The 25,982-nt window shown below is 38.1% G+C and overlaps 1 protein-coding gene across 2 annotated transcripts; it reads right to left on the bottom strand.

Moving 5' to 3' along the window:
* Positions 1-685: 685 nt before the first annotated feature.
* LOC116406221 (NAD-dependent malic enzyme 59 kDa isoform, mitochondrial-like) lies at positions 686-25,047 on the bottom strand. Of its 2 annotated transcripts, none has more exons than XM_031889917.1 (17): positions 24,912-25,047; positions 24,655-24,775; positions 23,664-23,763; positions 23,501-23,556; positions 20,219-20,353; positions 20,019-20,079; positions 19,448-19,540; positions 18,568-18,729; positions 18,395-18,478; positions 18,209-18,315; positions 17,895-17,964; positions 17,364-17,530; positions 8,219-8,287; positions 7,706-7,826; positions 5,548-5,691; positions 1,168-1,423; positions 686-925 (listed from the first exon to the last, which is right to left on the bottom strand). In XM_031889917.1, the coding sequence occupies exons 6-13, from the start codon at positions 20,028-20,030 to the stop codon at positions 8,221-8,223; spliced, it is 762 nt and encodes a 253-aa protein (XP_031745777.1). In that variant the 5' UTR covers positions 20,031-20,079; positions 20,219-20,353; positions 23,501-23,556; positions 23,664-23,763; positions 24,655-24,775; positions 24,912-25,047; the 3' UTR covers positions 686-925; positions 1,168-1,423; positions 5,548-5,691; positions 7,706-7,826; positions 8,219-8,220. The 2 variants fall into 2 exon arrangements, with proteins under 2 accessions (XP_031745777.1, XP_031745778.1); XM_031889918.1 differs by having other exon boundaries at positions 686-921.
* Positions 25,048-25,982: the final 935 nt, after the last annotated feature.

Raw genomic sequence — 25,982 nt, 5'->3', positions numbered from 1 at the left:
GCGTCATGATGTGGAGTATGCAGTTGGCGATATGGTCTTCCTGAAGATTAGGCCCTATAGACAGATCTCATTACGACAAAAGAAAAATGAGAAACTATCCCCCAAGTTCTTTGGGCCTTATACGATTGTGGAACGCATCATACTGGTTGCGTATAAGCTAGAGTTGCCAGCATCCGCTTCCATCCATCCAGTGTTTCATGTGTCCCAACTCAAAAAAATGGTTGGTGATCATCAACTTGTACAGACAGACATGCTGCCTTACGTTACTGAAACTCACGAGTAAATCTATACCGGAGGAAATATTTGGGTACTCGAAGAATAAAAGAGGAAGCTGTGAGGTTTTGATTAAATGGCAAGGTCTCCCTCCTCATGAGGCAACATGGGAAGATTATGACAAGCTCCAGTACAGCCTAGAAGCAAAAAAGAAAGGCGTTAAACATAACACAGGCCGGCAAAATCATACTCAGAACAGAATATATTCTATACTGACATTATTTTAGATATGCTCAGAATCATGCTTCTGCCTCAAAAAGTCAAAATAAGCTAGAGAGAGAGAAAAAAAAAGAGAGATGAACAAAAGGATTTTGGAACTTCCTCTTTGTGAGTGAGTGTGTGTGGCAGCTGTAAATTAATTTCCTATGAGTTTCCTTAACACCCATGTTTGTAGGGTCAAGCGGATTATCCCGTGAGATTAGTCGAGGGTGTGTGAGCTGGCCTAGAATCTCACAAATATCAAGAAAAAGAAAACCTTGCCACCCATCCACTTTGCAACAAAGATTCATGAAATTAAGGGGTAAAAGGAAAAAGGTATAGAAGCGGATAGCATCTTGGCTTCTTATTAAAATGGAATAGTGTAACCAGACCTGGAATTTGTAAAGCATCCATCCCAGGTAATTCTTCCAATTTCAATCCTCCAACCCTCTTCCTAACACAAGTAAATTAGAGACAACTTATCAAATAGAAGACCAACAGTCAACATAGGAATAAAAGTGCACATTATCATGAGGTATGAACAAATAAATTAAAGATGTACATAAGTCGCTAAAATCATACTCAGAACAGAATATATTCTATACTGACATTATTTTAGATATGCTCAAAATCATGCTTTTGCCTCAAAAAGTCAAAATAAGTTAGAGAGAGAGAGAGAGAGAAAGAGAGATGTACCAAAGGATTTTGGAACTTCCTCTTTGTGAGTGTGTGTGTGTGTGTGTGGCAGCTGTTGTGGGGCACCTCTTCAACTTATACTGAGACAGTCTTGAAGCAAATAACTCCAATTCTTGGGGATCAGCAATTCTTTCCTGTTCTGCCGTCCAGACACGTACTACTCCATCTAAACAAGCTGTGACAATATCTCCATTTTCCAAAAACTTGGCATCCCAAACGCAACCAGGATGCTCAATGCTCTAGACACAAATTCCATCTGCAACAAAATAATCCAACTTCGTGATACTAAAATGCTATTAGGGTTTAGGGTTTATAAATAATTATAGTATAATAAACATAATTCAAATTTAAAAATCAAGCTACAAAAAAAAAAAAAAAAAACCCACTCTCTTAAAGAAATTCAATTCAACACATAAACTTTAGCCAACTTCAACACCCCTTCAGGGCTTCACCAGTCCTTCGCCTTTCCACTAAAAGTTAGTCATCTCTTCCCAACCAAATGCTCCATCAAACAGACTTCAAATAGATAGAGAAACATTTCTCATAAATACATGAAAGGTTCAACTCACAAACTCGGTTTGGCCACAGTGAAGGATCTTAAACGAAGCTCAGTATCTCAGAATTATGATAGAACACCACAGCAGTGTTCGTATATGTTGATATAATATGAAAACTTACACGAATTATTGAGACTCTTCGTGGATCAATAGAGTATTGATCGCGATTACAGATTCAAAGCAAAAATTACTCAAACTAATAGCAACCAAATAAAAGACTCAAGAACAATTCAAAGATGAACTTGGACCCTCTGCTTTCCCTCTCTCAAGGAGTAATGTAGATTTCCTTCCTCAAAGTTCCATACCCCCTCCCTCTGTAGCTTCCTTTCTTTTATCTCTTTCCTCTAACTCCCGGCCCTACCAAAGTGGTCCCCCCTGGTAGGTTCTTGTTTCACCTGCAAAAGATTCAACCCACACCCACACAAATACAAAGAATATTTCCAGCACACTCACAAACACACAGTACAATGGAGAGAAGCTGATATATGTGTGTATATATATTCAATATGGAATCATAAGCTTCAACCAAGTAAGAGGGCTGCTCTCTCCCCAATGAACAACGTTCATTCAAAATACATAATAACCAAGATAATCAGCCCTAGCAAAAAACGCCTATATATATATTCCCTTTCTGCTGCTGCCACGTGTTGTTAGGACCACTGGTCATCCTAACAACCATGTTGTCTAGGTGGAATTTTTATTTTTACCCCTCCTTTGGTAAACTTGGGTGATTGGAGGCCTAGTGTAACGGACATACTTGTCCAAGGTGTGTTTACCTATGGCCGTATGCTCCGATTAGCCCCAATTTATCTTGTCTTTATGTCTTGTATGTAGTTTAGGTAGTTGCTTTAAATTTCAAGTCGATATGCTTGGGTGTGACGTTTCGGCATTTTCATATGCAAGCCTACCAGAGATGAAAATGTTAAAAATGTACTATAGGGGAGGCATACCTGTTGAATCCCCGCCCAAGCCTTGTCGTACTCTTTGCAATCTATGCTTTCTTATTGCAATTGACAGTCTTCAATGCTTGTTTTAACAATGTTTTCAATCAATTTAATCATCTTTCACGTTTTCTAAAAATATTTTCCAAGAACGTGAGGGGAGGTTGAAGCATGTGTTAAAGTTGTCCGCGATTTGTGGATTTTGATCGGCTGACTTGTTCGTCGAGCTAGAACAAGTGCCGCACAATCGTTCACATCGTGTTTGAAGAATTACGATTGTGACAAGTGGTATCAGAGCCAGGTTGGCTAGTTGACAGTGCGTGACAGAAAGATGTCGGTGGCGAAACAGTCTAGCAAGACCCATGATGAGCGACTTGTGGGAATCGAAGAGCAGATGCTCTACCTGGTGGAAGTTCCTGATTCCATCCGGTTCTTGGAACAGCGGCTTGAGGATATTGCCAAGAAAGCTGATGGCATTGAAGCCGTGTCCGATCGCCTTGACGGACTACCCATCCAAGAGTTACTGACTAGAGTCGACACTCTAGAGTCCCGAGTAATGAAACGGGAAATGTCGCCTACGAGCTTGGGGCCAGTTCATCGGGCTCTATTGCCCAGATGGAAGAACGAGTTATGGAGCTTGATAACTCGCAAAAGAACATGTTGGAGATGATCAACGGCATGACAGAGGATTTTCGAGCAACCCTCGATGTCGTGAGGAATGAGCTCGCATAGGTAAACACGAGGGTGAACCTTACTATACGAGAACTAGCAAACCAGGCTCCAGCTGGAGGAGCCATTCCTGTGGGCAGAATCAAGGTTCCTGAGCCCAAGCCCTTCTGTGGGGCGAGAGATGCCAAGGCATTGGAAAACTTCATCTTTGATGTCGAGCAGTATTACAAAGCCACGAACACAATTACTGAAGAGGCCAAGGTGACGTTGGCAACCATGCATCTGTCAGAAGATGCGAAGTTATGGTGGAGGTCCCGATACATGGACATTCAAGAAGGGCGTTGCACAATCGACACGTGGGATGCCCTAAAAGGAGAACTTCGTTCGCAATTTTTCCCTGAGAATGTCGAAATTCTAGCCCGACGGAAGCTGCGTGAATTGAAGCACACGGGAAACATTCAGGACTACGTGAAACAGTTTGCGGGGGTGATGTTGGACATACGCGACATGACCGAGAAAGACAGTTTTATGTTTTGTCGAGGGCTTGAAGCCGTGGGCTTGAAGCCGTGGGCTAGGACCAAGTTGTATGAGAAACGAATTCAAGACCTCACGTCAGCATACGCAGTGGCTGAACGGTTGTTTACTTATCTAGCGAATCTCAAGATGCAAGACGACATCAAGCTTCCTCCTCTGGAGGAAACAGAAACAACCGCCCAAATTCCCCGAAGACTGCAGAGGGAGACAAGCGACAAGGTGGAGATCGCAAGCCCTTCCAAGCGAATACAGGAAACAACTGGCGAGGACCAAACAATCAGAACAACTCCGGTCGTTCCATCAGTTGTTTCATATGTAAAGGGCCCCATCTTGCCAGAGAGTGCCCCAACCGTACCGCCTTCAACGCTTTTCAAGCTACCCTAGCCTCGGACTCAGATGATAGATTGAGTCAGACTGAAGGAGACGTTGGACAGATAGAAGAGGGTGAGAATCCTCGGATGGAGGCCTTAAAGTTTCTGTCATCGCTCCAGAAGAAGATGGGGAGACCAGTGGACAGGCAAAGAATGGTCTCATGTACGTAGACTGTTGGGTCAACCAGAAGCCACCCAAGAGCACTATGGTGGATTCTGGTGCTACTCATAACTTCATTGCAGAAGCGGAAGCCAGACGACTGAATCTCCGTTGGAAGAAAGACGCAGAAAAAATGAAGGCCGTGAACTCAGTTGCCCTACCTATCGTCGGGTTGGTAAAACGAACGACCATGAGGATGGGAGAGTGGAGCGGTCCCATAGATTTGGTGGTTGCAAAGATGGATGACTTCGACGTGGTACTAGGTATGGAGTTTCTACTTGAGCATCAAGTCATACCAATGCCACTAGCCAAATGTCTAGTGATTACTGGAACAACGCCTACTGTTGTTCAAACGGAGATTCGTCAGCCATATGGGATATAGATGATCTCGGCTATGCAGTTGAAGAAAGGCCTTGCTCGTGACGATTTAACCTTTATGGCTATCCCACTGGAGTCGTTGGAAAGCTCAAGGGAAACAGTCCCCAAAGACATCCTGAGTGTCTTAGAGAAGTACAAGGATCTGATGCCAGACAGCCTGCCGAAATCATTGCCTCCGTGGAGAATGATCGACCATGAGATCGAATTGCTGCCAGGGGCAAAGCCGCCTGCGAAGAATGCTTATCGTATGGCGCCGCTGAGTTGGCCGAACTTCGGAAACAACTGGACGAACTGCTGAACGCAGGATTTGTGAGGCCTGCAAAAGCTCCATATGGAGCTCCAGTCCTTTTCCAGAAGAAGAACGATGGAAGTATGCGGTTGTGCATCGACTACCACGCCCTAAACAAGATCACGGTTCCAACAGATATCCGCTACCAATAATCAATGACCTGTTTGATCGCCTTCATGGAGCAAAGTATTTCTCGAAGCTAGATCTGCGATCGGGCTATTATCAAGTAAGAATTGCCAAAGAGGATGAGCCCAAAACCACATGTGTTACGAGGTATGGGGCGTTCGAGTTCCTTGTCATGCCATTTGGTCTTACCAATGCGCCTGCAACGTTCTGTACGCTAATGAACCAGGTCTTCCATGAATACCTTAACAAGTTTGTGGTGGTCTATCTGGACGATATAGTGGTCTATAACTCCACGCTAGAAGAAGAAGAAAGGAATAACAAAAACTGACGAACTCCTATAGATTGAAGTATTAACCTTTCCATATCTTTGCCGAACAATCTTCACTCCCACTAACAATGACTTCGGAAGCATGTGAATCCACTGAATACACAATGGAAGTGTCACCAACCATCTCCATCAATGTTTCACCACTTAGTGCCCATAACCTAATGGAACTGTCTGAATGGAAAAGAAAATCAAAGTCAACTTTCTAATTAATTCAATATTCTAATATAAAGAATATAACAAATAGTCCTCCCATGTGAAATGAAAAGTGGTTCTACAGATTCAGAGAAGGCAATAGAAATCACTCATTTTAATATCATTTAATATTTCATCAACAACCTATAGAGTTTATTAATCTTTTTCTTTCCTACTAAAGAAGCTCTAATTTATTACTCTAGGAATGGTCCTTTCTAACTTATATACAGGTAACAAAAAATAAATTGAAGAAATACTCTGAGCTTTTCCATTTAGAAATCCCAATGAGCAAAGACTAAAGTCTTCTCGGGATTCTTAGGATGCCAAACTCCTCTCATTGGATAGACATCAATATATCTTAGATGAGAAGCTACCTTGAATAGCCTTGCTTCCTCAGCATATAAACATAAATATATTTGTTGTATTCAATCAAAAATAAAAGATAAGCTTGTTCTGAAACCAATTCCAAAAATCTCTTCGAAAATATGCTGGGAGAGTTGTTGTTGTTTAAATACTTGGTCCTTCGAAGGTTGGAATTACAATGTAACTTTTCACATATTCATGAAAAGTTATGATTCTTATTATGAAAGAATGAAACTTCGAACTAGTTCCTAAAGGTAGTACTTTTAGCTGATGTGGCAATTTGGATCAGCCATGTACGGTTGCATTCCTCAATGTGAGTGATAATCAAACCCAAACTACCTCAAAGGAATTATTTTGTACAGTAACTCCATCTTTACCAACTTGCGACATAAAACTATCTAGGGTTCATGGGTTGGGGTAAGAAAACTTTTGGACCCAACCCACCAAGTCTTTTTATCATTAAGTTTTCTTCATTTTTATGTCAATTGGCATGTATTTTATAAGCTTTGAGAGAAGAAACTTAATATAAATGTATACTTGGTCAGAACCCCGTCATTTAGCCTCAATTTTCACAATGTAGAGGTATAGAATTCAGAGAGGTTATTTTATTTTCTTAAAATTACTCCCCAACTGTTAATCTATGATTAACTTTTGCTATAAAAAATTAGTCCTTATATCCCTCTTCTCGAAATTTGACAAACATATTAATCAGGCGCCTTTTTCTGAAAATAATTGTTCATATTTTTTTTTTGAAACAGAGACAACCCTTTTTATTAAAGATGTAAGTAAAAAAGAGACTAATGCTCAAACTATAGGAGAATTATACTAAGAGCGAAAAGAATGACCAAAACAAAAGTACAGACAAATTGAACAAAACAATCAAAATCCTGAGAAAACAATAGAAAACTGAGAACAAAGCGAACTTAAAACCTTTCAACAAGAAGCCCAAAATCAGCTGAAAATTGCAGACTAAAAACTTCAAACTAGATGGAAGGAAACACCAAGGGAGAGCTAACAACAATGCAGCTTTGTTGAAAAAAATATCCCTCCCAGGTCATCCTTCGAACCTCATGTGATCCACTAAAACAAACCTAAAAGATAATTGGCTGAAAAACCAAGATCAAGTTATTCTATACTCAAACCAAAGTAGTTCCACATTGCTCAACAATTGACTTCAAGCGATCTGGAACTTCACATTGTCGAGCTTGTGAGGGAAATAAAGAGACTTGTTTCTCAGTAATTAAATCCTCCCTTGTCTGAAAGCGGTATTAAGATCAGATTCTAGAGGATCCTTAATCGACTGATCAATGTTTACAATGAGTAGTGGAGGCACTTTTGATTCAGATTTTACCGAAGGAGCTCAAGGTATCGTGCAATGTGATCGATTTTCTTGGGACACATAAATAAATCTAACGCCAATTGAAACATAAGGACTAGTATTTGGAGCATGATATTTCTTCCTATCTCTACATGTAAAGATCACAAGAAAAATAAGAATTTCACAAAATAACAGAAAACAAAATTAGACAAAATCAGGGCATGGCCGAGGATGAGATTAGAGATGAAGCGGTGATTAATATTTATTGAGAATGGGAGAAAAGTAGAATGTCAAACCAATCCAAGAACATACCTCACAAATCTTCGGAGAGACGATCGTGGTCAAAGCAGTGGTTGTGGTCGAGGATGAGATTAGGGATGAAAGGATGTTACGAAAGGTATATCAACAAGAAGAAGGGTAAAACAACAACATCCTGTCAAAAATCACTTAATGTGATTGAGATCTTTTAACATGACTGCTTGAGAACTAAAGAAAAATTTAGAATGTGACTGAGAACTTTTAGCACAACCGGGCAGCATCTTCAATAACAGAAAAACATGCATAATGTAGGAAGACAACAGATTTAAAATTATGACAGTGTATTTATGAATGTCAGGCGATACATTAATGTTCCAAAATTCAACCAAAGTATGGGATGAAAGATATACAAGAATCTTCCATGATAAGGGCAAGACCAGGATATCCTTATCCAAAAGAAAGAAAAAAATAATCAACCAAAGTAAATTCCATGTATGATTGGAAATTATGGCCAAGGCGAAGGATGAAGTGGAGAATAGAAGGAATATTGAGCAGGGTACGACTTACCATTAGCTTAGATCAAAACCAGCATCCGCATTTATGGCATAAAGAAATTTGTTTGCCAGCTGCTCCTTGCTGCATTGATCACAAATCATAGAGTTGTGAAAATGAAAACTTATGCAAGTTTTTTTTATCCTTTTTAGAAAAGATGTATATGTTTTAGTTCATCCACAAATCAACAGACTTAATAAACTGATGTAATTCAAGTTGGACTTAGTTTTTCACAATGAATTCTCCACCAATAGTGGCTAAGAGATGGAGTATATATTGAGGATTGTAAGTAGTTACAAGTAGTTGAAATAACTGTTTTTATGAAACAGTTTTAATTGCAGTCTTAACAGCTAAACAGTTTAATTATTTAAACTGTTTTACTAACTAACTACAGCTGTTTAGCCATGGCATTCTATATTACATCATTCCACCCCCTAGCATGGAACTCGACCCGAGTGACTTAGTTGACAAGGCAGAAATCATCTGGGGCATAGTACTGTTTCAGGTCTGCCACGTTAAAAATAGGATGAATGTGCAAGTCTGGTGGTAGTTCAATTCTGTAAGCGTTATCTCAAATCTTTTCTAGGACACGAAATGGTCCTAATTGTCTGTCTTTCAGTTTGTGTTCCAGTTGGAAATCGAATTTTTCTGAGGTGAATCATTACTAAGTCTCCCTCAGTAAAGGTAGCTTGTCTTCTCTTTTTGTCTGCTGCCTTTTTGTAGGACTGAGTTGATTCTTTTAGGTGGTTATGGACTTCTTCGTGTAAATTCTGAATCTTTTCTACCATCTTTTCTGCTTCTGAGCTAGTGTCAATAGTTGTGGGGAGTGATGCTAGGTCAAAGGTTGTTAGTCTTGGCTGTTTTGTGTATACGACCTCAAATGGACATTTGCCGGTTGATTTATTCTTCATATTGTTGAAGGCGAATTCTGACTGTGCAAGAGCTAAGTCCCACTGTTTTGGTTTGGATCCACTAAGACAGCATATTAAGTTGTCGACAGTTCTATTTGTAACTTCTGTTTGGCCATCTGTTTGAGGGTGTGATGTTGTGCTATATTTCATTCAAGGTTGTGTCAAATTTGCTCCATAATGTCTTCCAGAAATGGCTTAGGAACTTGACATCCCGATTAGAAACAATGGTCTTTGGTACTCCGTGCAGCCGAACTATCTCTCGACAGAATAAATTAGCTATGTAGGTGGCATCATTTGACTTCTTACAAGCCACAAAGTGTGCCATTTTACTGAATCTGTCGACTACAACCATGACTCAGTCATACTGCCTTTGAGTTTTTGGTAATCAGAGCCCGAAATCAATTGATAGATCTTCTCAAATGGAAATTGGGGTAGGTAATGGTGAGTACAGGCCTGCGTTTATACTTGAACCTTTAGCTCTTTGGCAGATAGGGCACCTTTTAATAAAGTTGTTACAGTATCTTCTTAATTAAGGCCAGTAGTATCTCTTAAAGATTATTTCAAAAGTTTTATCCTGCCCGAAGTGTCCAGCCAATCCTCCTGAATGAGCCTCTTTTAGTAGTGCTTCTAGAAGTGATGTGTGTGGGATACACAACTGATCTCCTTTGAATAGATATCCTTCCATTATATGGAAGTCTTCCGCCTTGGTGTAGTGGCTGCATTTGGTCCATGTCATGGCGAAGTCAACGTCTTCCCCATATAGGTTAGGTAAGTGTTTGAATGCCTCGATCTCCATGGATAGAATAGTGAGTAAGGAGCTCTTCCTGGATAGTGCATCTGCCACCTTGTTCTCCTTACCATTTTGGTGCCTAATGACAAAGTCGAACCTTTGTAGGAAGGAGATCCATCGTGCGTGCATCCGAGTAATATTCTTTTGTGACTAGAGATCTTTCAAAGAGAAGCGGTCAGGTACAAATTCCCTGCATAGGAGGTAATGTTCCTACTGTTTGAGTGCTCGGACAAGGGCATAAAGCTCTTGTTCATAAGTGCTCCAGGACTGTCTTGTTGTGCTCAACTTCTTACTGAAGTATTCAATAGGGTGGCCTTGCTGTGATAACTCGGCTCCAATTCCGGTTCCGCAAGCATCAACAGCTACTTCAAAGGGTGATGCGAAGTTCGACAACTGTAGAATAGGGCTGGAAGTTAGTCTTCTTTTTATCTCTTCAAAGCTCTGTTGTTGCTCTTCGTTCCACTTATAGTTCCCTTTCTTTAGGCAGTCGGTTAAGGGGGCCACTATTGAGCTGAAGTTTCTGATGAATCTTCTGTAAAAGGATGCCAAGCCAAGGAAGGCTTGTACCTCCTTGATGGAGGTTGGTATTGGCCAAGACTTTATGGCTTCTGTCTTCTTTGGTTCCATACCTACTTTTCCTTCTTTGATTACGAAGCCGAGAAAGACAATTTCCTTGGTGAGGAATGTACGTTTCTTTGGATTAATGTACAGTTCAGTTTCGGCCAGGACTTGGAACAATTTTCTTAAGTGCTGAATGTGGTCTTCAGTACTATTGTTGTACAAGAGGATGTCATCAAAGTAAACCACTATGAACTGGTTTAGAAACGAGCACCTGGTTCATCAACCTCATGAAGGTGCTCGGTGCATTGGATAAGCCAAAGGCCATCACCAACCATTCAAATAACACATGGACCATCAAGACGACTTTTTGTGATGCTGAGTTTCAAGCCAGACGTGAGAAAGGGCTCTGCTTTTGTTGTGAGGAAAAATTTTGTGCAGGCCATAGATGTAAGGTGAAGGATCAGAAGGAACTCAGAGTGTTAGTTGTTCAAGCAAATGGGGGGAATTGGAAGTAGTGGAAGAAGATGATCGTACAGAGGAACTTGAGGTAAAAGCTATTGAACTTGATATAGAACAAAAAGAACCAGTGATAGAATTGTCATTAACTTCATGGAACACCGGATTAAATGCGATATCAAGTGCTGCTTGATTATCACACCACAATTTTGCTGGTGTGGTGATTTCAAATCCCAACTCAACAATAGTAAAAAAGTTGATATATCCAAATCAATTTGATATATCCAATTCACACAAAAACTGTGCAATTGCTCTATATTTTTTATTATGCACTTGAATGTGACACCACATTTTGTTTCTTACTTTTCCAAGACATCAAATTGCCACCAACAAAAACAAAATATCCTGAAGTTGATCTTTTGTCTTCTTTAGATTTTACCAATTAACATCTGAGAAACATTCAATATTAGTATGACTATAATCCTTATATAATAAAATCATGCCCGAGAGCAGCCTTCAGATAACACTGAATCATTCCAAAGCAGCTGAATGATCAACTTTAGGGCATGACATACACTGGCTCATAATACTCACTAAATAGGCTATGTCGAGTCGATTCGCTGGAAGGTAATTAAGTTTTCCCTCTAACCTCCTATATCTTTGAAGATCTTTCAACAATTCTCCATCTTTTGTGAGCTATAAGTTAGGCATCGTTGGGGTACTACATGGCTTGGCACCTACCTTCCATGTTTCAGTCAACAAGTCCATATTTTCTCTGTGATAATAGTATTGCTTTCTTGCCTATTTTTACCTCAAATTCCTAGGAGGTATTTCAAGATGCTCAAATCTTTTATTTGGAATTGGCAATAGAGAAAAGTCTTCAGGGACTGGACATCTAAAGCATCATCACCAACAACCACAATTGCATCAACATATACTACGATTAGGATCACACCACTCTCGGATCTTTTAAAAAAGATTGAATGATCTAACGTGCTCTTTTGCATTCCAAAACTTTCGATCACCTTAATAAATTTTCCAAACCAAGCCTGTGGACTATGTTTTAGTCCATCCAAAGATTTACAAAGGCGACATGCCTTTCCATTCTTCCCCTGAGCAACAAACCCTAGTGGTTGCTCCATATACACCCCTTCTTGAGGATCACCATGAAGAAATGTGTAAGGACCCCTAGATAGAAAAAATAGTGGATTATTAGGAGAAAATGAAAATTGGTTGTGTTTTAAGGTCATATAGTAAATAGATGGTAAGTTGGTTAGTTCTTTTTGTTATAAATAGTGGGAGAGGGGTTGGAGAGAGGTGTGAAGAAATTTTGAGAAAGTTTTCCTTGTAAGGGAACCTTAGGAGAGTCTAACCCTCTCAAAAGGCTAGGGTTACTTGTTACTTGTTATTAAGAATCTTCTAATATATTTATTTCATGTTTGGATGTATTTTAAGTATTCTTGAGTTCATCTTTTCTCCTTGAGGTAATCCTTGTTAGGTGGGATCCTAACAAATTGGTATCAGAGCCGCGTAACATCTTGGGGATGACACGGGCTTGGATGCAAAAACAAATGGAGGAGAGGTTGGAGAAAGAATGAGAAAGGACATTAGGGAACTTAAAGATGTAACTTTGGAGTTGTCCAAAAGCATCGAAAGGCTGGCAGAGGAATTACGAGAAAACAATGTTAGTTGCTTGACGGGAAGGAAGATTCTGCTACGTCGGAGGGATCGGTGTTGAAAATGAAAGGAAAGATGGAAGAAGACTCGACCGACAGGAGTTTAGAGAGGGACTTGGGGAGCAAGCACTTAAATGGGCTGCTAATTGCAAACTTGAGGTGGATGAGAGGGGAGAAACTCCATGGACATGGGAGCATATGCAGAAATGGATTGTGGATTGCAAGGCAAAAAGAATAGAGAGGAGTGCTAAAACAATACATCAAACGCTTTCTGAAGGGTTGCTAAAAGAGATAAAGAAAGAGCGGAGAAGAAACTAGAAAAAATTAAAAGTTGAAGAAAAACAAAAATGGAACAATGACTTGAAGATGAAGGAATCGAAGAACGACCCATGAAAAAGATGAAGGGAAGAGGAAGCCAAATCTAACTGTGTATTCCCATGGCCGACGACTAAGGGTGGGGGTGGTCAGAGACAAACACTTGTGGAATGGAAATGGAAAACAGCGAGCAGAGAAGGCGGAAGCATGGGAAAGGAGGCAAACACTATGGATGAGAAGGAAGGCAAAGAAACGATTGAGGAAGCGATCATTGATACTTGGTGGTAGTGAGAAGAAAACAAAAAGAAGAATCAAACAGTACCTATGTGGAACAAGTCGACCTGGATACGATCTGTGAAAATAGAAGAAACGGCTCATTGGAGTGGCAACATTGAGAGGCTGATCATATATATAGGCCAAGATTTTGTTGAGGTACGTTACTTTCCTTGCCTTTCTTTTGTGGCATGCGAGTTATATCAAAGTAGGGAAGGGATGAGGAAGCTAGGCAATGAAGAAGATGAATAAAGGAATTTCGAAGGTCATCGGAGTAAGATAGAATGGGTAACGACAAGGAGAGAAAATGGGCAATGGAATTAGTACAGGGATCATAGAGGAGGCATAGAGAGGCTGGAATGGAAACATATTGGGTTGTGACAGAAAATCGAGGCGGGGGATGAACAGAAACCGCGGCGGAGGAAAGATTCTGAGTCGGTCACCGGTGGCCAAAAAAAGAAGAAGATGGATTGTCGAAAAGTCCAGTTACAGGAAGAGGAGATGGAGACAGGGTGCGTTGGAGGTAGTCGACCTAAGGACAAAGGGAGTTTGTCGAAAGGAGGAGAGGATTGGTGTCGAGAACTGCAGGAGGCGGATAGCAACGAGGCTGCAAGTGAGATCGGAAATTGTCGGGAAGAATGCTTTGATATTTGCAGAGGGAGTGAGCAGCTACGGACAAAAAAAATTCAGAAAGGAGGGGGAAGATTTCTTGAAGAAAAACGATTCTTCAACCCACGTGAAGCGTCAGACGTTAAGGCGAAAAATTAGAGACAATAGTAGTTATGATTTGTTTAGTGGGCTGAAATTAAATGAAAAGGGCCAGATTTTCTCAAATGGGCTTGGCTTAGGTGGAGAAATTGGGGATCAAATTCCTAATAAATGGCCAGGAAAACAAAGTGGAGGCTAGGAGAAGGATTGGCACATGCAAACCTCAATGGTTAAAGTATATCACGTGGGATGGAAATTAGGGAAAGAATTTAATCAAAAGTGGGCCAAAATGTTGCTTTTTGGGCTGATTGCAAAAGTAAGGGATGAGGCCCATTATACCTCAAAGAAAAATAAATTGACGGCTTTATCTAAGGAAGTGGAAATCCTATTGGAATATGGATGGTGGGCCAAACATGAGATGATAACAAAGAAATACAGCCTTCATAAAGAAAGAAAGGAAATTAATGTGCTTGAATTTGCTAAATTCATTGAGACCCATTTGTTAGTGTGGCTGAAATGTAACTTGAAAATGGATAGGAATTGCCTGAAGCTCATTGGTAATTCTAAGAAAGATGGTGTATGGGCCGTGAAATTGATTTGGGGATGGGGTCATAAAGTTAATTGTGGGCTTAGCCCATTAGAGAGGAAGAGCTTCAAATTAAAATGCAAGTGGCATGGAATTAGGCTCAGGGAATGGCAGTTGGTTAATTGGGATCACTTTCCGTGTGAGAAGAATGAAGATTGGGGAAGTTCTTGGAGTCTAAAGGGTTGGATGCATGCAAGTGTAATTATTACAACCCAATAGAATTTCAAGGCAAAGCTGAATAAAATTTCTTCCGAGATGGCAGGGGTATGGTAGAGAGTTCAAGGTTTGTAGTTTGTAAGCACACCTTGAGGACAAGGTGTCTTCGAAGGGCGGAGTAATGTAAGGACCCTAGATAGAAAAATAGTGGATTATTAGGAGAAAATGAAAATGGTTGTTAGTAAGGTCATATAGTAAATAGATGGTAAGTTGGTTAGTTCTTTTTGTTATAAATAGTGGGAGAGGGGTTGGAGAGAGGTGAAGAATTTTGAGAAAGTTTTCCTTGTAAGGGAACCTTAGGAGAGTCTAACCCTCTCAAAAGGCTAGGGTTACTTGTTACTTGTTACTAAGATCTTCTAATATATATTTCATGTTTGGATGTTTTTTAAGTATTCTTGAGTTCATCTTTTCTTCTTGAGGTAATCCTTATTAGGTGGGATCCTAACAAAATGCACTTTTAATATCAAGCTGATGTAAAAAAGTTGGAAACAAATATTGAACCTCTCCTCTCCTCTCACCCACCCTCTTCTCTCTTCATTCCGGCCACACCTTCTCACGGTGACGTCGACGGCAACGCCAAACCCGGGGAGTTACAACTCCATCTTTTTCAGAAATGGAAGTCAAAAGTTGAAAAATGGTAGACACTTTCTACTGTATCTAGTTCGAAAAGGGGAGGTTCAATATTGAAGATGTAGACTTCCAAAAAATCCTCACTTTATCCAAGATCCAATTAGAGTGGTTCATTGATTCAATAGATGTTCTTGTAAAAGAACCAAACTGGAAGTTTTTCAACAAATATGCGAGTGATGAAACCGAAACAACAAAGCTATCCAAATTCTGAACCCCATCTGATTGGTTTCTGAGGTGTGTTGCTCGAAACTTCTCTGGAATACAATCCTTCATCCATCTACTCATGAGAAACCAGACAAGGTTGGGTCTCCTTCCTCAACATGATCAGGTCCTTTTTATTGACTCATAATTACACCTCCTTTTCAAAAATATCAAGCTGATGTAAAGGCCAGTGACTGATTGAAGTTAGTGAAATAAACAACCTCACAAATGTCATTTTTACTACTCGAGAAAAAGTATCAGCATAGTTAACGCCATGTTTGTGCGTAGCCTTTCACTACAAGGTGTACTTTTAATTGAGCGACAAAACCATCAGGATTAACTTTAATTGTAACCACCCATTTGCAACTGATATACTTTTTTCGTGCAGGGAGAGAAACTAAATCCCAAGTACAATTATCATCTAAAGTAATCATCTCCTCCACCATTGCAACACACCAACCAAGATGAGAATAGGCTTAATGATACAAACTCTAATGATGCAATGAAAGAACATGCAGAAGACAACTAATGGTTATATGAAACAGAAGAGGAAATAAGATGAGCACACTTAAGTTTACCTTTACGAAGAGCAATAGGAAGATCATCACTCATTTCTGGATCCAATGACGAAGAAGCCTTAGGGGTAGGGCATGGAATTGAAGAAGGTTGTCGTCGATCATAGACTTCAGTGATGGGTTGACAAATAGAAGTAAACACACGTGAAGATGAACCACAAAGAGGATTAGAAGGAGAGATAACATTGTAGATAAAGAAATCATCCTTTGACTCTTGATACTCCCTCGACTCATATTCGAAGAGAAAGAAGGTGAGGAATAAAAGGAGGAATGTTCAAAGAACACGAGAATAACCAAAAAGATATATTTTAAGGTCTTTGGATCCAACTTTGTATGTTGAGGCCGAACGTCTTGGACAAATCAAGTATAACCAATTATTTTGGGTGGAATGAGAAACAAATGTTGTTTGGGGCATAAGATACAAAAAGGTATCTCACCCTTAAAAATGGAAGAGGGCATGCAATTTGTTAAGAAACGGGCTATGGAAACATCAGCCCAAAAAGAAATTGGAAAATTCATTTGAAACATTAGGACTAGTGGTTTAAAAAGGATGACGATTCTTTCATTTTGCAAACCCACTGACTTCATGAAATTAATAAATAGAAGTGTGAAAGTAACATAGACATGAATATATAAGCTAGAGCAAAGGCATGACTACTATACCTGACTACCATTACATAGCGCTAAAAGAAATTGTAATTTTCTTTTTCATTCAATATGTAATTTGACGTAATAGTAATAGTAATTCCTCTTTCAAACAACCACTTTTTTTTTTCAACAAAGAGGACAAGGCTTATGATCCCTAAATCGTTAGCAATTAAGATGCAGCAAATAAGGTAGCTAAGATGCAGAAAATAAGAAAACACCCCAAATCACTACAGTGCATAAGAAATCTATCACATAAGCACAAAGATAAATACTGAGAGTATTAGTTGAAACTTAGCAAACACAAACAGGGCAAACTATTATTTAACGTGCTAGTTTAAATATATATCTAAACTAAACTACACAAGTATTTCAAACTGGCAAAACTAAAATTAGGTTTATAGAAACAACGTGTCCTCATCCTTTCTCCTAAGGAATGCTATTCATTATGATTTTATCTTTTGAGTTTTAAAAATATGCTATTTATTATTCATATCTTTTCTCGTGCTATCTAGAAGCTAACCAAACAACATAGAGAAAGTACATTTGTATCACTAATCAATATTTGAAATGATGACGCAGATTAAATAATACAGAATTCAGAAAGTAGAACTTGCCTGCTAGCTGACTTCAGCTGCTCCCTGAGTTCCTTGAACTTGAGGTTTCTCATGTTCTCAACAGTGAAAACAAAAACTGAGTTGTAATTTTCCACACCCTGCCTGATCGATTCCACCATTGATTTCTTGTGGTCCCTTCCTTTTCTTCTTTGTTTTTGATAAAGTAACTGCATTTATCCCACGAACAATTAGATAGAAGACTTAAAACACTAATCTGCATAGGACTAAGTTCATATTTTTCCTCTTTAAAACACTAATCTGCATAGGACTAAGTTCACATTTTCCCTCTTTCTTTTTAAGTTAAAAACCACATGAGTTTGACAATGATTACTACCACCACAAGTCATTTAACTTCTTCAACTGCCTCATACTTTTCACAAGAAACTGCGTCATACAAATTAACCCATAATAAAGCTATCCAAATTCCGAACCCCATCTGATTGGTTTCTGAAATCAGTAACTCTCATGGAAGGAAAAACTTGGACAGACTGATGCAGAAATTGAGAATGAAAGTTAGAAAAAGATTCTTGCACTAGAATCGTTGTTCCCTGCCATTCTCGAAACAGCCTGAATAGTCATGTTAAGAACACCGAGCCCTGCACTAAAGTTGAAAGAGGGGAAAAAACAGCATGTTGAAACAAATGAAGGTTAAACCAAAAGGATTGAACTATAGTTTCCAAAGTTTTCATCTCTTATATTCACGTAATAGTAATAGTAATAGTAATAGTAATTCCTCTTTCAAACAACCACTTTTGTTTCAACAAAGAGGACAAGGCTTATGATCCCTAAATCGTTAGCAGTATTGCTATTTGGAGAAAATGTTAAAGTTAAACAGCTGACAATACCTTCCAGCCCCTACCACTACTATCTTTTGGTTAACAAAATCACTCAATGGCCGCCCTTGAGCTCTCACAGTTCCCAATAGTCCAACGAGAGCAACACCAGCAGTTCCCTTTATGAAATGAAATAAACGAAAACGAATGTCCTTTTAAGTAATTATCAACTGCATTAATACATCATCAACTACTCACTTGTATGTCATCGTTGAACATGCAGAACCTCTTACGATAACGTTGTAATGTTTCAAAAGGCCATTTCATTTGAAAATCCTCAAACTGGCATCATTCAAAATCAAATTACGAGATTACGATACTGATTACTGGCAGTGAACACAGTTAAAAATTTGATATCTTAACCAATAAACCTGAACAATAGCTTTAGGCCAACATGTATGCACGGCTTCCATAAAATCATCAACAATTGATAGATACTCTTCTCCCTCCAATCTAGGTATTCCTATTCCCTGAACTCCAAGGTCACCGAGGCCAAGAATACGACTTCCATCTGTCAAGACAATCATGTCAACCTGTAGTTGGAAGAAGAAAATACAATGAACTTCAAATATGGTGTTGCTGGAAATTAAAAGAGATTTTCATTTTTATTTTGCTCAAAATCAATGCTCTTGAGCTTTTAATGTCCCGAGGAATGTGAAAGTTTCCCAATATATCGTGTATGGAAGTTTAAACTTTTCAAAGAAAACAAGGGTGATCAACATACAAAAGCCTCCTGTGGATAGAAAATTAATCAAACAAAAATTCGATTGTTCTGTAGCAGTTTGACTTTGTTGTTAAGGAAATTAAGAGTGATAAGAAGGCGAGGGAGTGACTTTGAGTGGTGGCCATTCGACAGCCAAGCAACTACACTCAAAGTTGAAGGTCGAATAGGCAGCAGGAAGAAACGAAGAAGAAGAAGAAGAAAAGTTTTCGATCTATCAAACATGATCATCATACAATAGACGAAAGTCATTTAAATTATCCAAATATCTTTTGAAGTAATTTTAACATTTTCAAAATAACTCTTAATCATGCTCTAAATATGGAATGAATTGTCTATCCAACTACAAATACAAAAGTTTTTCTAAATCACTCTAACTAATTATACAAATTCCACAACACATAGATCACATGCTTCCCAAGAACCCATAAAATTGTTCAATGCGGCATTTCATCAAACAGTTGGTGGATGGAGACAACAAAAACAAGTGTTTAACAAAATTATCTTAGAAACAAACACATTAATATTACCTGAAGATGGAACTCCAATTGAACAGCCTTGAAAAAGTGATGGAGAAACAAACAGAACATAAAGATTGTGGGACTCCTCAACTCCAATAAATCCTGCAATGGAAAAATGGGTTGAGAAGGTGGAAAAGCATAGTAGAGGATTATGATAATGAAAATGGGTAGTAATGTTTTTCAGTAGCTATCTTTTTCTTCTCTTTTTTTTTTCATGTTGTTGATGGTTGTTCTTGATTGTCTTTATTTATTTTTTTTTTTCCTTTTTTGCATTTGGGAAAAAACAGTTTGTTGACTAAGAGGTGATGATGCTGGTGAGGGAATTTATTAAAGTAATGAATACTTTTTGGAGGACTTAAACAAGTAAAAGGACGAAATGAAGCAAGCTCAAGCAACAAATTTTCTGTTAAGTAAGCATAAATATTAACTAGAGGCTTAAATAAAATATTTCACCACCACCACCACAACAACAAAAAGCCCAGATATATCGTCATTGACAACAGAAACAGAGCAATATAAGCAAAATACATTACAAGGAAAATATGGAGATAAAAGACATGAAGGTTTCCCTTTCACTTACAAAGAGGATCATTAAGTAACTTCTCGTTGTTAGAACCAATATCTAGCATTACTCGAAGAATCTGTCAATTAAACAAGAGTAAACTTAATGAAAAAGTGTGGTTAAGAAAAGTTGCTAAAAAATGTCACCATTAAATGATATTAGTATTCTTAGATAATCTACAAATTTCATGAAGAAAAGACTGCAGACTTGAGAGTTACCCCCACTATCAGGAATACTTGCTGAAACGGGAAAAAGATATCGGCAAATTCTAAATACGGCACACTAAAACTCTCACTCTCCTGGTTCTTGCTTAAAATCACATGTACATGTCAATGCTGATAGTGCCTCTTCCACTGAAACAAACAAAATTTCAGTACCAATTAAGATGCAAAAAAATAAGGTATTTAAGATGCAGAAAATAAGGAAACACCCCACATCACTACAGTGCATAACAAATCTATCACATAAGCACAAAGATAAATACTGAGAGTATTAGTTGAAACTTAGCAAACACAAAAAGGACATAAGCTTATTCTCAAATTTCAGTACATATACTCATCAAAATTCAGAATCTCACGTCACAAACCCGAGCTTAGTGCTCAAGGGTTGACAGTCATGCCTTTTATGCAAGATCTAAGAAGCTATGATGCTCATTATTGTAATGAAAAACTTTTGAAAAATTTTGAAATTTGGACAAAATTTGAAATCCCCCAAGGTTAGACTAAACAAGTGAGCTATTATCCACCCTTCACTTAAAACATTGCTTGGAAGTAGCCCAACATGAGAAGATAAAACAATCTGAATGGGATTTTTCTGATGTATAATGCATATGTTGTTTGTTTTTTTTAGCTCTTAATTGTCTCGTTTTTTTACGTTTTACATTTGCAACTATCTCTTTTGTTTCTTTGGTACGCACACAAGAACCGGTGGGGTAACCTTTCTATGGTTCTAGACTTAGTTTCTAAGTTTGACTGCTCCCTTCGGAGTGACAACAAGCCTCGTTTTCCCCCTACTATGGAACGGGGAGGATTCCTCCTCTTTTCAAAGCCCTCGTCAAACTCAATGCTAAGTTTGACTGCTCCCTTCGGAGTGACAACAAGCCTCGTTTTCCCCCTAGTGTGGAACGGGGAGGATTCCTCCTCTTTTCAAAGCCCTCATCAAACTCGATGCTATGTCTAGAACGCTAAGAGTAGGTGGTCTGGTTTTGGTTAGGCCATAAGTGAAGTTTCCCCTCATTTTTTATGGGATTTTTCTGATGTATATTGCATATGTTGTTTGTTTTTTTTAGCTCTTAATTGTCTCGCTGTTTTACGTTTTACATTTGCAACTATCTCTTTTGTTTCTTTGGTACGCACACAAGAACCGGTGGGGTAACCTTTCTATGGTTCTAGACTTAGTTTCTAAGTTTGACTGCTCCCTTCGGAGTGACAACAAGCCTCGTTTTCCCCCTACTATGGAACGGGGAGGATTCCTCCTCTTTTCAAAGCCCTCGTCAAACTCAATGCTAAGTTTGACTGCTCCCTTCGGAGTGACAACAAGCCTCGTTTTCCCCCTAGTGTGGAACGGGGAGGATTCCTCCTCTTTTCAAAGCCCTCATCAAACTCGATGCTATGTCTAGAACGCTAAGAGTAGGTGGTCTGGTTTTGGTTAGGCCATAAGTGAAGTTTCCCCTCATTTTTTATGGGATTTTTCTGATGTATATTGCATATGTTGTTTGTTTTTTTTAGCTCTTAATTGTGTCACTGTTTACGTTTGCAAGTCTCTCTATTCTTTCTTTGATATGCAATGTGGTAACTAGGTCTTGCTAGAACCGGTGGGCTAACCTTTCTATGGTTCTACACTTAGTTTCTAAGTTTGACTACTCCCTTCGAAGTGGCAACAAGTTTTGTTAATGTCCACCCTTTTCTAAAGGGATTCAGTTCATTGTGGCTAGACAAACGGCTCCTAACTCATGTTATTTATTAAAACCATCTCAATTTCTAAAGAGTACCTCCTATCCTTTTTTAACTCTATCTAGGCTAGGTTTGGACTAAGCGCATCATAGGTAAGTCACGGCAAAGCAACAAAGGAAGACAAAGCTAGAAAAGTATCCATGCACTTATTTATTATATACATGCAATCAAGCATTCACAACACACATACCATTTTCTCAATCAAGCATTCACATCTCAACAAGATATCGCTAACATCTCAATAAGATATCGCTAAAAAGGGACGTAAACCAAAAAAGACGGCAGCTTATTCTCAAATTTCAGCACATATAATCATCAACATTCAGAATTTTACATCACAAACCCAAGCTCAGTGGTCAAGGGTTGCCGGTCATGCTTTTTATGCAAGATCTAAGTAAGCTAATAAGGTATAATGCTCCTTATTGTAAGGAAATTTTTTTTAGAAATTTTGAAATTTGGGCAAAACATTTGAACCCCCAAGTTTAGACTAAACATGTAAGCTATTGCCCACCCCACTTAAAAAATTGCAAGCTTTTGAAAATCAATATAAAGGGAGAAGAATAAGGGGGAACTTTGGACTCCCCTGGAAGGATCGACATCCTTGACTTTGGTTTGAAGCTTGCATGGATAAACCTCTTCATTTCTTTTTCATTGATTAATTATCCTTGTTCCTGAAAATCAAAGGAAATTCTCTCAATTTCATTTATTACTAAAATTAGGATAATTATAGTAACTGTATTTTTAACTCTTTTGGTAGTTTATGTCTTGAGTGTGTTTTCAATGGTATTTCTATATAAAGTACAAAGTTTAGGGGTATTCTGTATAATGGAACCTCTTTAACAAAAAAATAAATAAATTCAAACCCATGAAGTCTAACTAACCGAACACAATTAGATTTCTAGTAGCAGTAATTTACCACAGAAACAGAAATCAAAGGTTAGAAAATAATTTAATGGCATTTCTATAAATTTATCACATGATCTTTCTTCTTTTTTTTCTTTCCTTTTTTGATAAAACTCTAACCATGTAGTTAAGCTTCTACTTGTAGCAGTTAATTAAAATAGAGACAGAAACTATAGATTAACAAACAATTGGAAGGCCTCTCGATCAATTTAATGCACAATAAGTTCATAATTGTGTGTTTTTGGAAGTATGAAAAACGAAAAATCGCTATTTTCGCTAAAGGAGAAACCTCTTCATTCCTCTTTCGTTGATTATTCATCCTTGTTCTTCAAACCTCAAGCCTTAAAATTGAGGAAGTAGAGGAAATTCTCTCAATTTACTTTAAAGGAAGGATCATGTTCTCTCCTACAAAGGGTGTCTTTCTAATTTTCTTAACTTTATGACTTAATACGGTACTGTTGTATAATGCAAATCCATATAGAAGAAACACCATTTATAGCACAGCCAAGGAAAATGAAGATTCAATATAATGTACTGCAATAAAATTAAAATACTAAAGAATGTGCTAGGATGTTAGCGTAAGCAAAAAGTAAAATCAATGGCAAAAGAAGGGAAAAATTGAAGGGCATCAACAAAAAATGTAACCTTTAAGTTGCTATTTCCTTATCTTGTTCCCGCAGAAGATCATCCTTGGCCCAAGCCTGTGAAGAAATTATAGAATAAAAGGGTTAGTGAAGAAAAAAGCAGATCATTACAAAACATTCTTATGTAAGCACATCAAGCATGAGGGGGAAAAAAAAACACACACTGCGTCGTTGTCTAATTTAATTGATTGCAATTCCCTATCTTTATCTTCTATTTCCCTTTCCAGTTTGCGAATAGCCTGGTCTCTTTCACATAGCCTGTTCCTGTACAGCCACAAAATATCTCATTGAAGTATTAAAGTAGTCCGCATCTAAATAGTGATTTGCCTAACTCTTCAAAAAAAATATTAAGATTTGAGTTTTGGCAATATGAACTAGGATCTCCTTTACAACTGTGCTCTAAAGATATTGAAGACAATTTATAGAATAAATCAATCTTATTAATGATAATAATAGAACCAGTAATGAGATTTTAAAGCATATTTCTTTGCACCTCCTTCTTTATCTTCATTTAACTCAGTTATTGTTACTTTGGACGTACTCATTGTTTCTTTCCCATGAAATGTAATGTCTTGTTTTCAAATGTGTAGGATTCTTTTTCGTATTTCATTAAACTGTATATTCTGTTCTCAGGGCCACATCGTCTTGAACAGACCGTGGGCATTTGTGCAGTGGCTGGAAAAGGCTACAATAGAGGGAGAGTGAGAATTTTATGTAAAATCATTGAAGTGTAGAACTCTTAATAAATATTGCTATTTGAATTCTTAAGTATCTAATTCTTTTTGTTTTCTTTTGTTGTAGATATATACTGATGGCATAACCATATCATATATTTTTTAATCCGCTTCCTAATTTATCTGATGGAGGTTATCCACAGCTGCCTTTCCATATTTCTACATCAAACCAGATCAAAATCATAAAATTCTGAGAAAGTTTTTCCCTAAGGAATATGGCCCCATAAATAATATCGATCCAATTGGCAACTCCCCTCATCAAAATCGATGCTATGTCTAGAACGCTAAGAGTAGGTGGTCTGGTTTTGGTTAGGCCAAAAGTGAAGTTTCCCCCTTTTTTTTTTTTTATGACAAATCTTTAATTATCGAAATTCAAATAAAGAATAGGTTTGCTTTCAAGTAATCCTCTGATCAGGTTTACCTCATTAAAGAATTCATCTGCATCTGCCCACTGTCCGCTAACTTCATCGACACATAACCTTTTGTATTATATTATCCCCTTCATCTCCGTCCTTGGATGGCGGCAGCAAGCGCACTACCACCTGAAAATCACAGAGAACAGTTCACACTAGGCAAAACTTCCAAACTTGAATCTTAAACTAAAACTGTCACTACACCACCGAAATTAAGACAAATAATCCAAAACCCCCATAATCATACCACAAACACGTAAAATACCTTCATACCCGAATCAGACAATCCAGAGATGGAATTCTCAGGAACGGTCTTCATACCTTCCGCTTAAGTGGGTTAGAAGAGGGAGACCTAGGTGGAAGCGGGCTCTTCAACTTAGCCGGCGAGGGTTTGGAATCAAGAACCATGGAGTCGGGATCTGACGGTGACGGTGGAAGGTGAACAAAAGGACTTTGGAAGACGAATTGGGTTTCCGAGGGGTCTGCCGCTCTTGATTCTGGCGCCGTTAGGGCTAGGAGAAGATGATGGTGTGGATCGGCAAGATGGGTTACTCACAGAGAGCGAAAGAGAAGGGGAGAGGGGAGAGGAAGTAGAGAGAGTTACCGTTGGAAGAAGGATGGGGAAGAAATTTGACGGGAGAGAGGGTTTTGTATAAAAGGCAATAATAATAATCCATATTCTTTTTAATATTACTTATGAATGAAAATAATTAAAAGTTTAAATAATCCATAAACATATACTTCTTATCGGTTATTAGAATTAAAAAAAAAAAGTCAACAAATAAAATTTATAAAATTATCATACATCAAGAACAAAAAAAATACATTTGTGAAATAAAAAAAATGTATAAAAGATAAAAAAATGAATCACCTTAATTTTAATAATATTTTATATCTTATCTCGAAAGATATAAAAAATATTAAAATGTATCTATCTCGAAATAGGTTTTCAACTACGTCCCAAGTGGAAAAAAAATTGTTACCAAACTCTTAAATATAGAATTTCATAATCTCTCCATAATTTGTATGTTAGTATGAGTTTGTAGGGTGTGTTTGTCCCATGAAGTTAGAAGTAGTGTATAAAAGTTGAAGTTGTAAAATCCAGTTCTTGTTTGACTTAAATAGTTGGCGGATCATTATTAGAAATTTAATTCTAAGCACTCTACTTGTCCAACATTACAATTTATTCAATTAGATAGTTAAAAAAAATGACGTCACAAGGTTCTTTATTAATGTCCCTACAATTCCTTCTTCCATCTAATGCTACAAATATGAACAATCAGCATTCACGAAAGGACAAAAATTGAACTACATACAGTACAACAAGAAAACAGAT

This window comes from Cucumis sativus, unplaced genomic scaffold, assembly GCF_000004075.3.
Source record: "Cucumis sativus cultivar 9930 unplaced genomic scaffold, Cucumber_9930_V3 scaffold76, whole genome shotgun sequence".
Taxonomy (NCBI): domain Eukaryota; kingdom Viridiplantae; phylum Streptophyta; class Magnoliopsida; order Cucurbitales; family Cucurbitaceae; genus Cucumis; species Cucumis sativus.
Note: the sequence above shows the minus strand (reverse complement) of the source record. Positions and strands in the feature narration are given on the sequence as shown.

Coding starts and splice junctions, on each gene's coding strand:
- LOC116406221 (XM_031889917.1), bottom strand. Junction 18,479..18,567: donor GGCCTAAAGCTATTGTTCAG/GTTTATTGGTTA, acceptor GAATGATGCCAG/TTTGAGGATTTTCAAATGAA. Junction 18,316..18,394: donor TGTTCAACGATGACATACAA/GTGAGTAGTTGA, acceptor CATTTCATAAAG/GGAACTGCTGGTGTTGCTCT.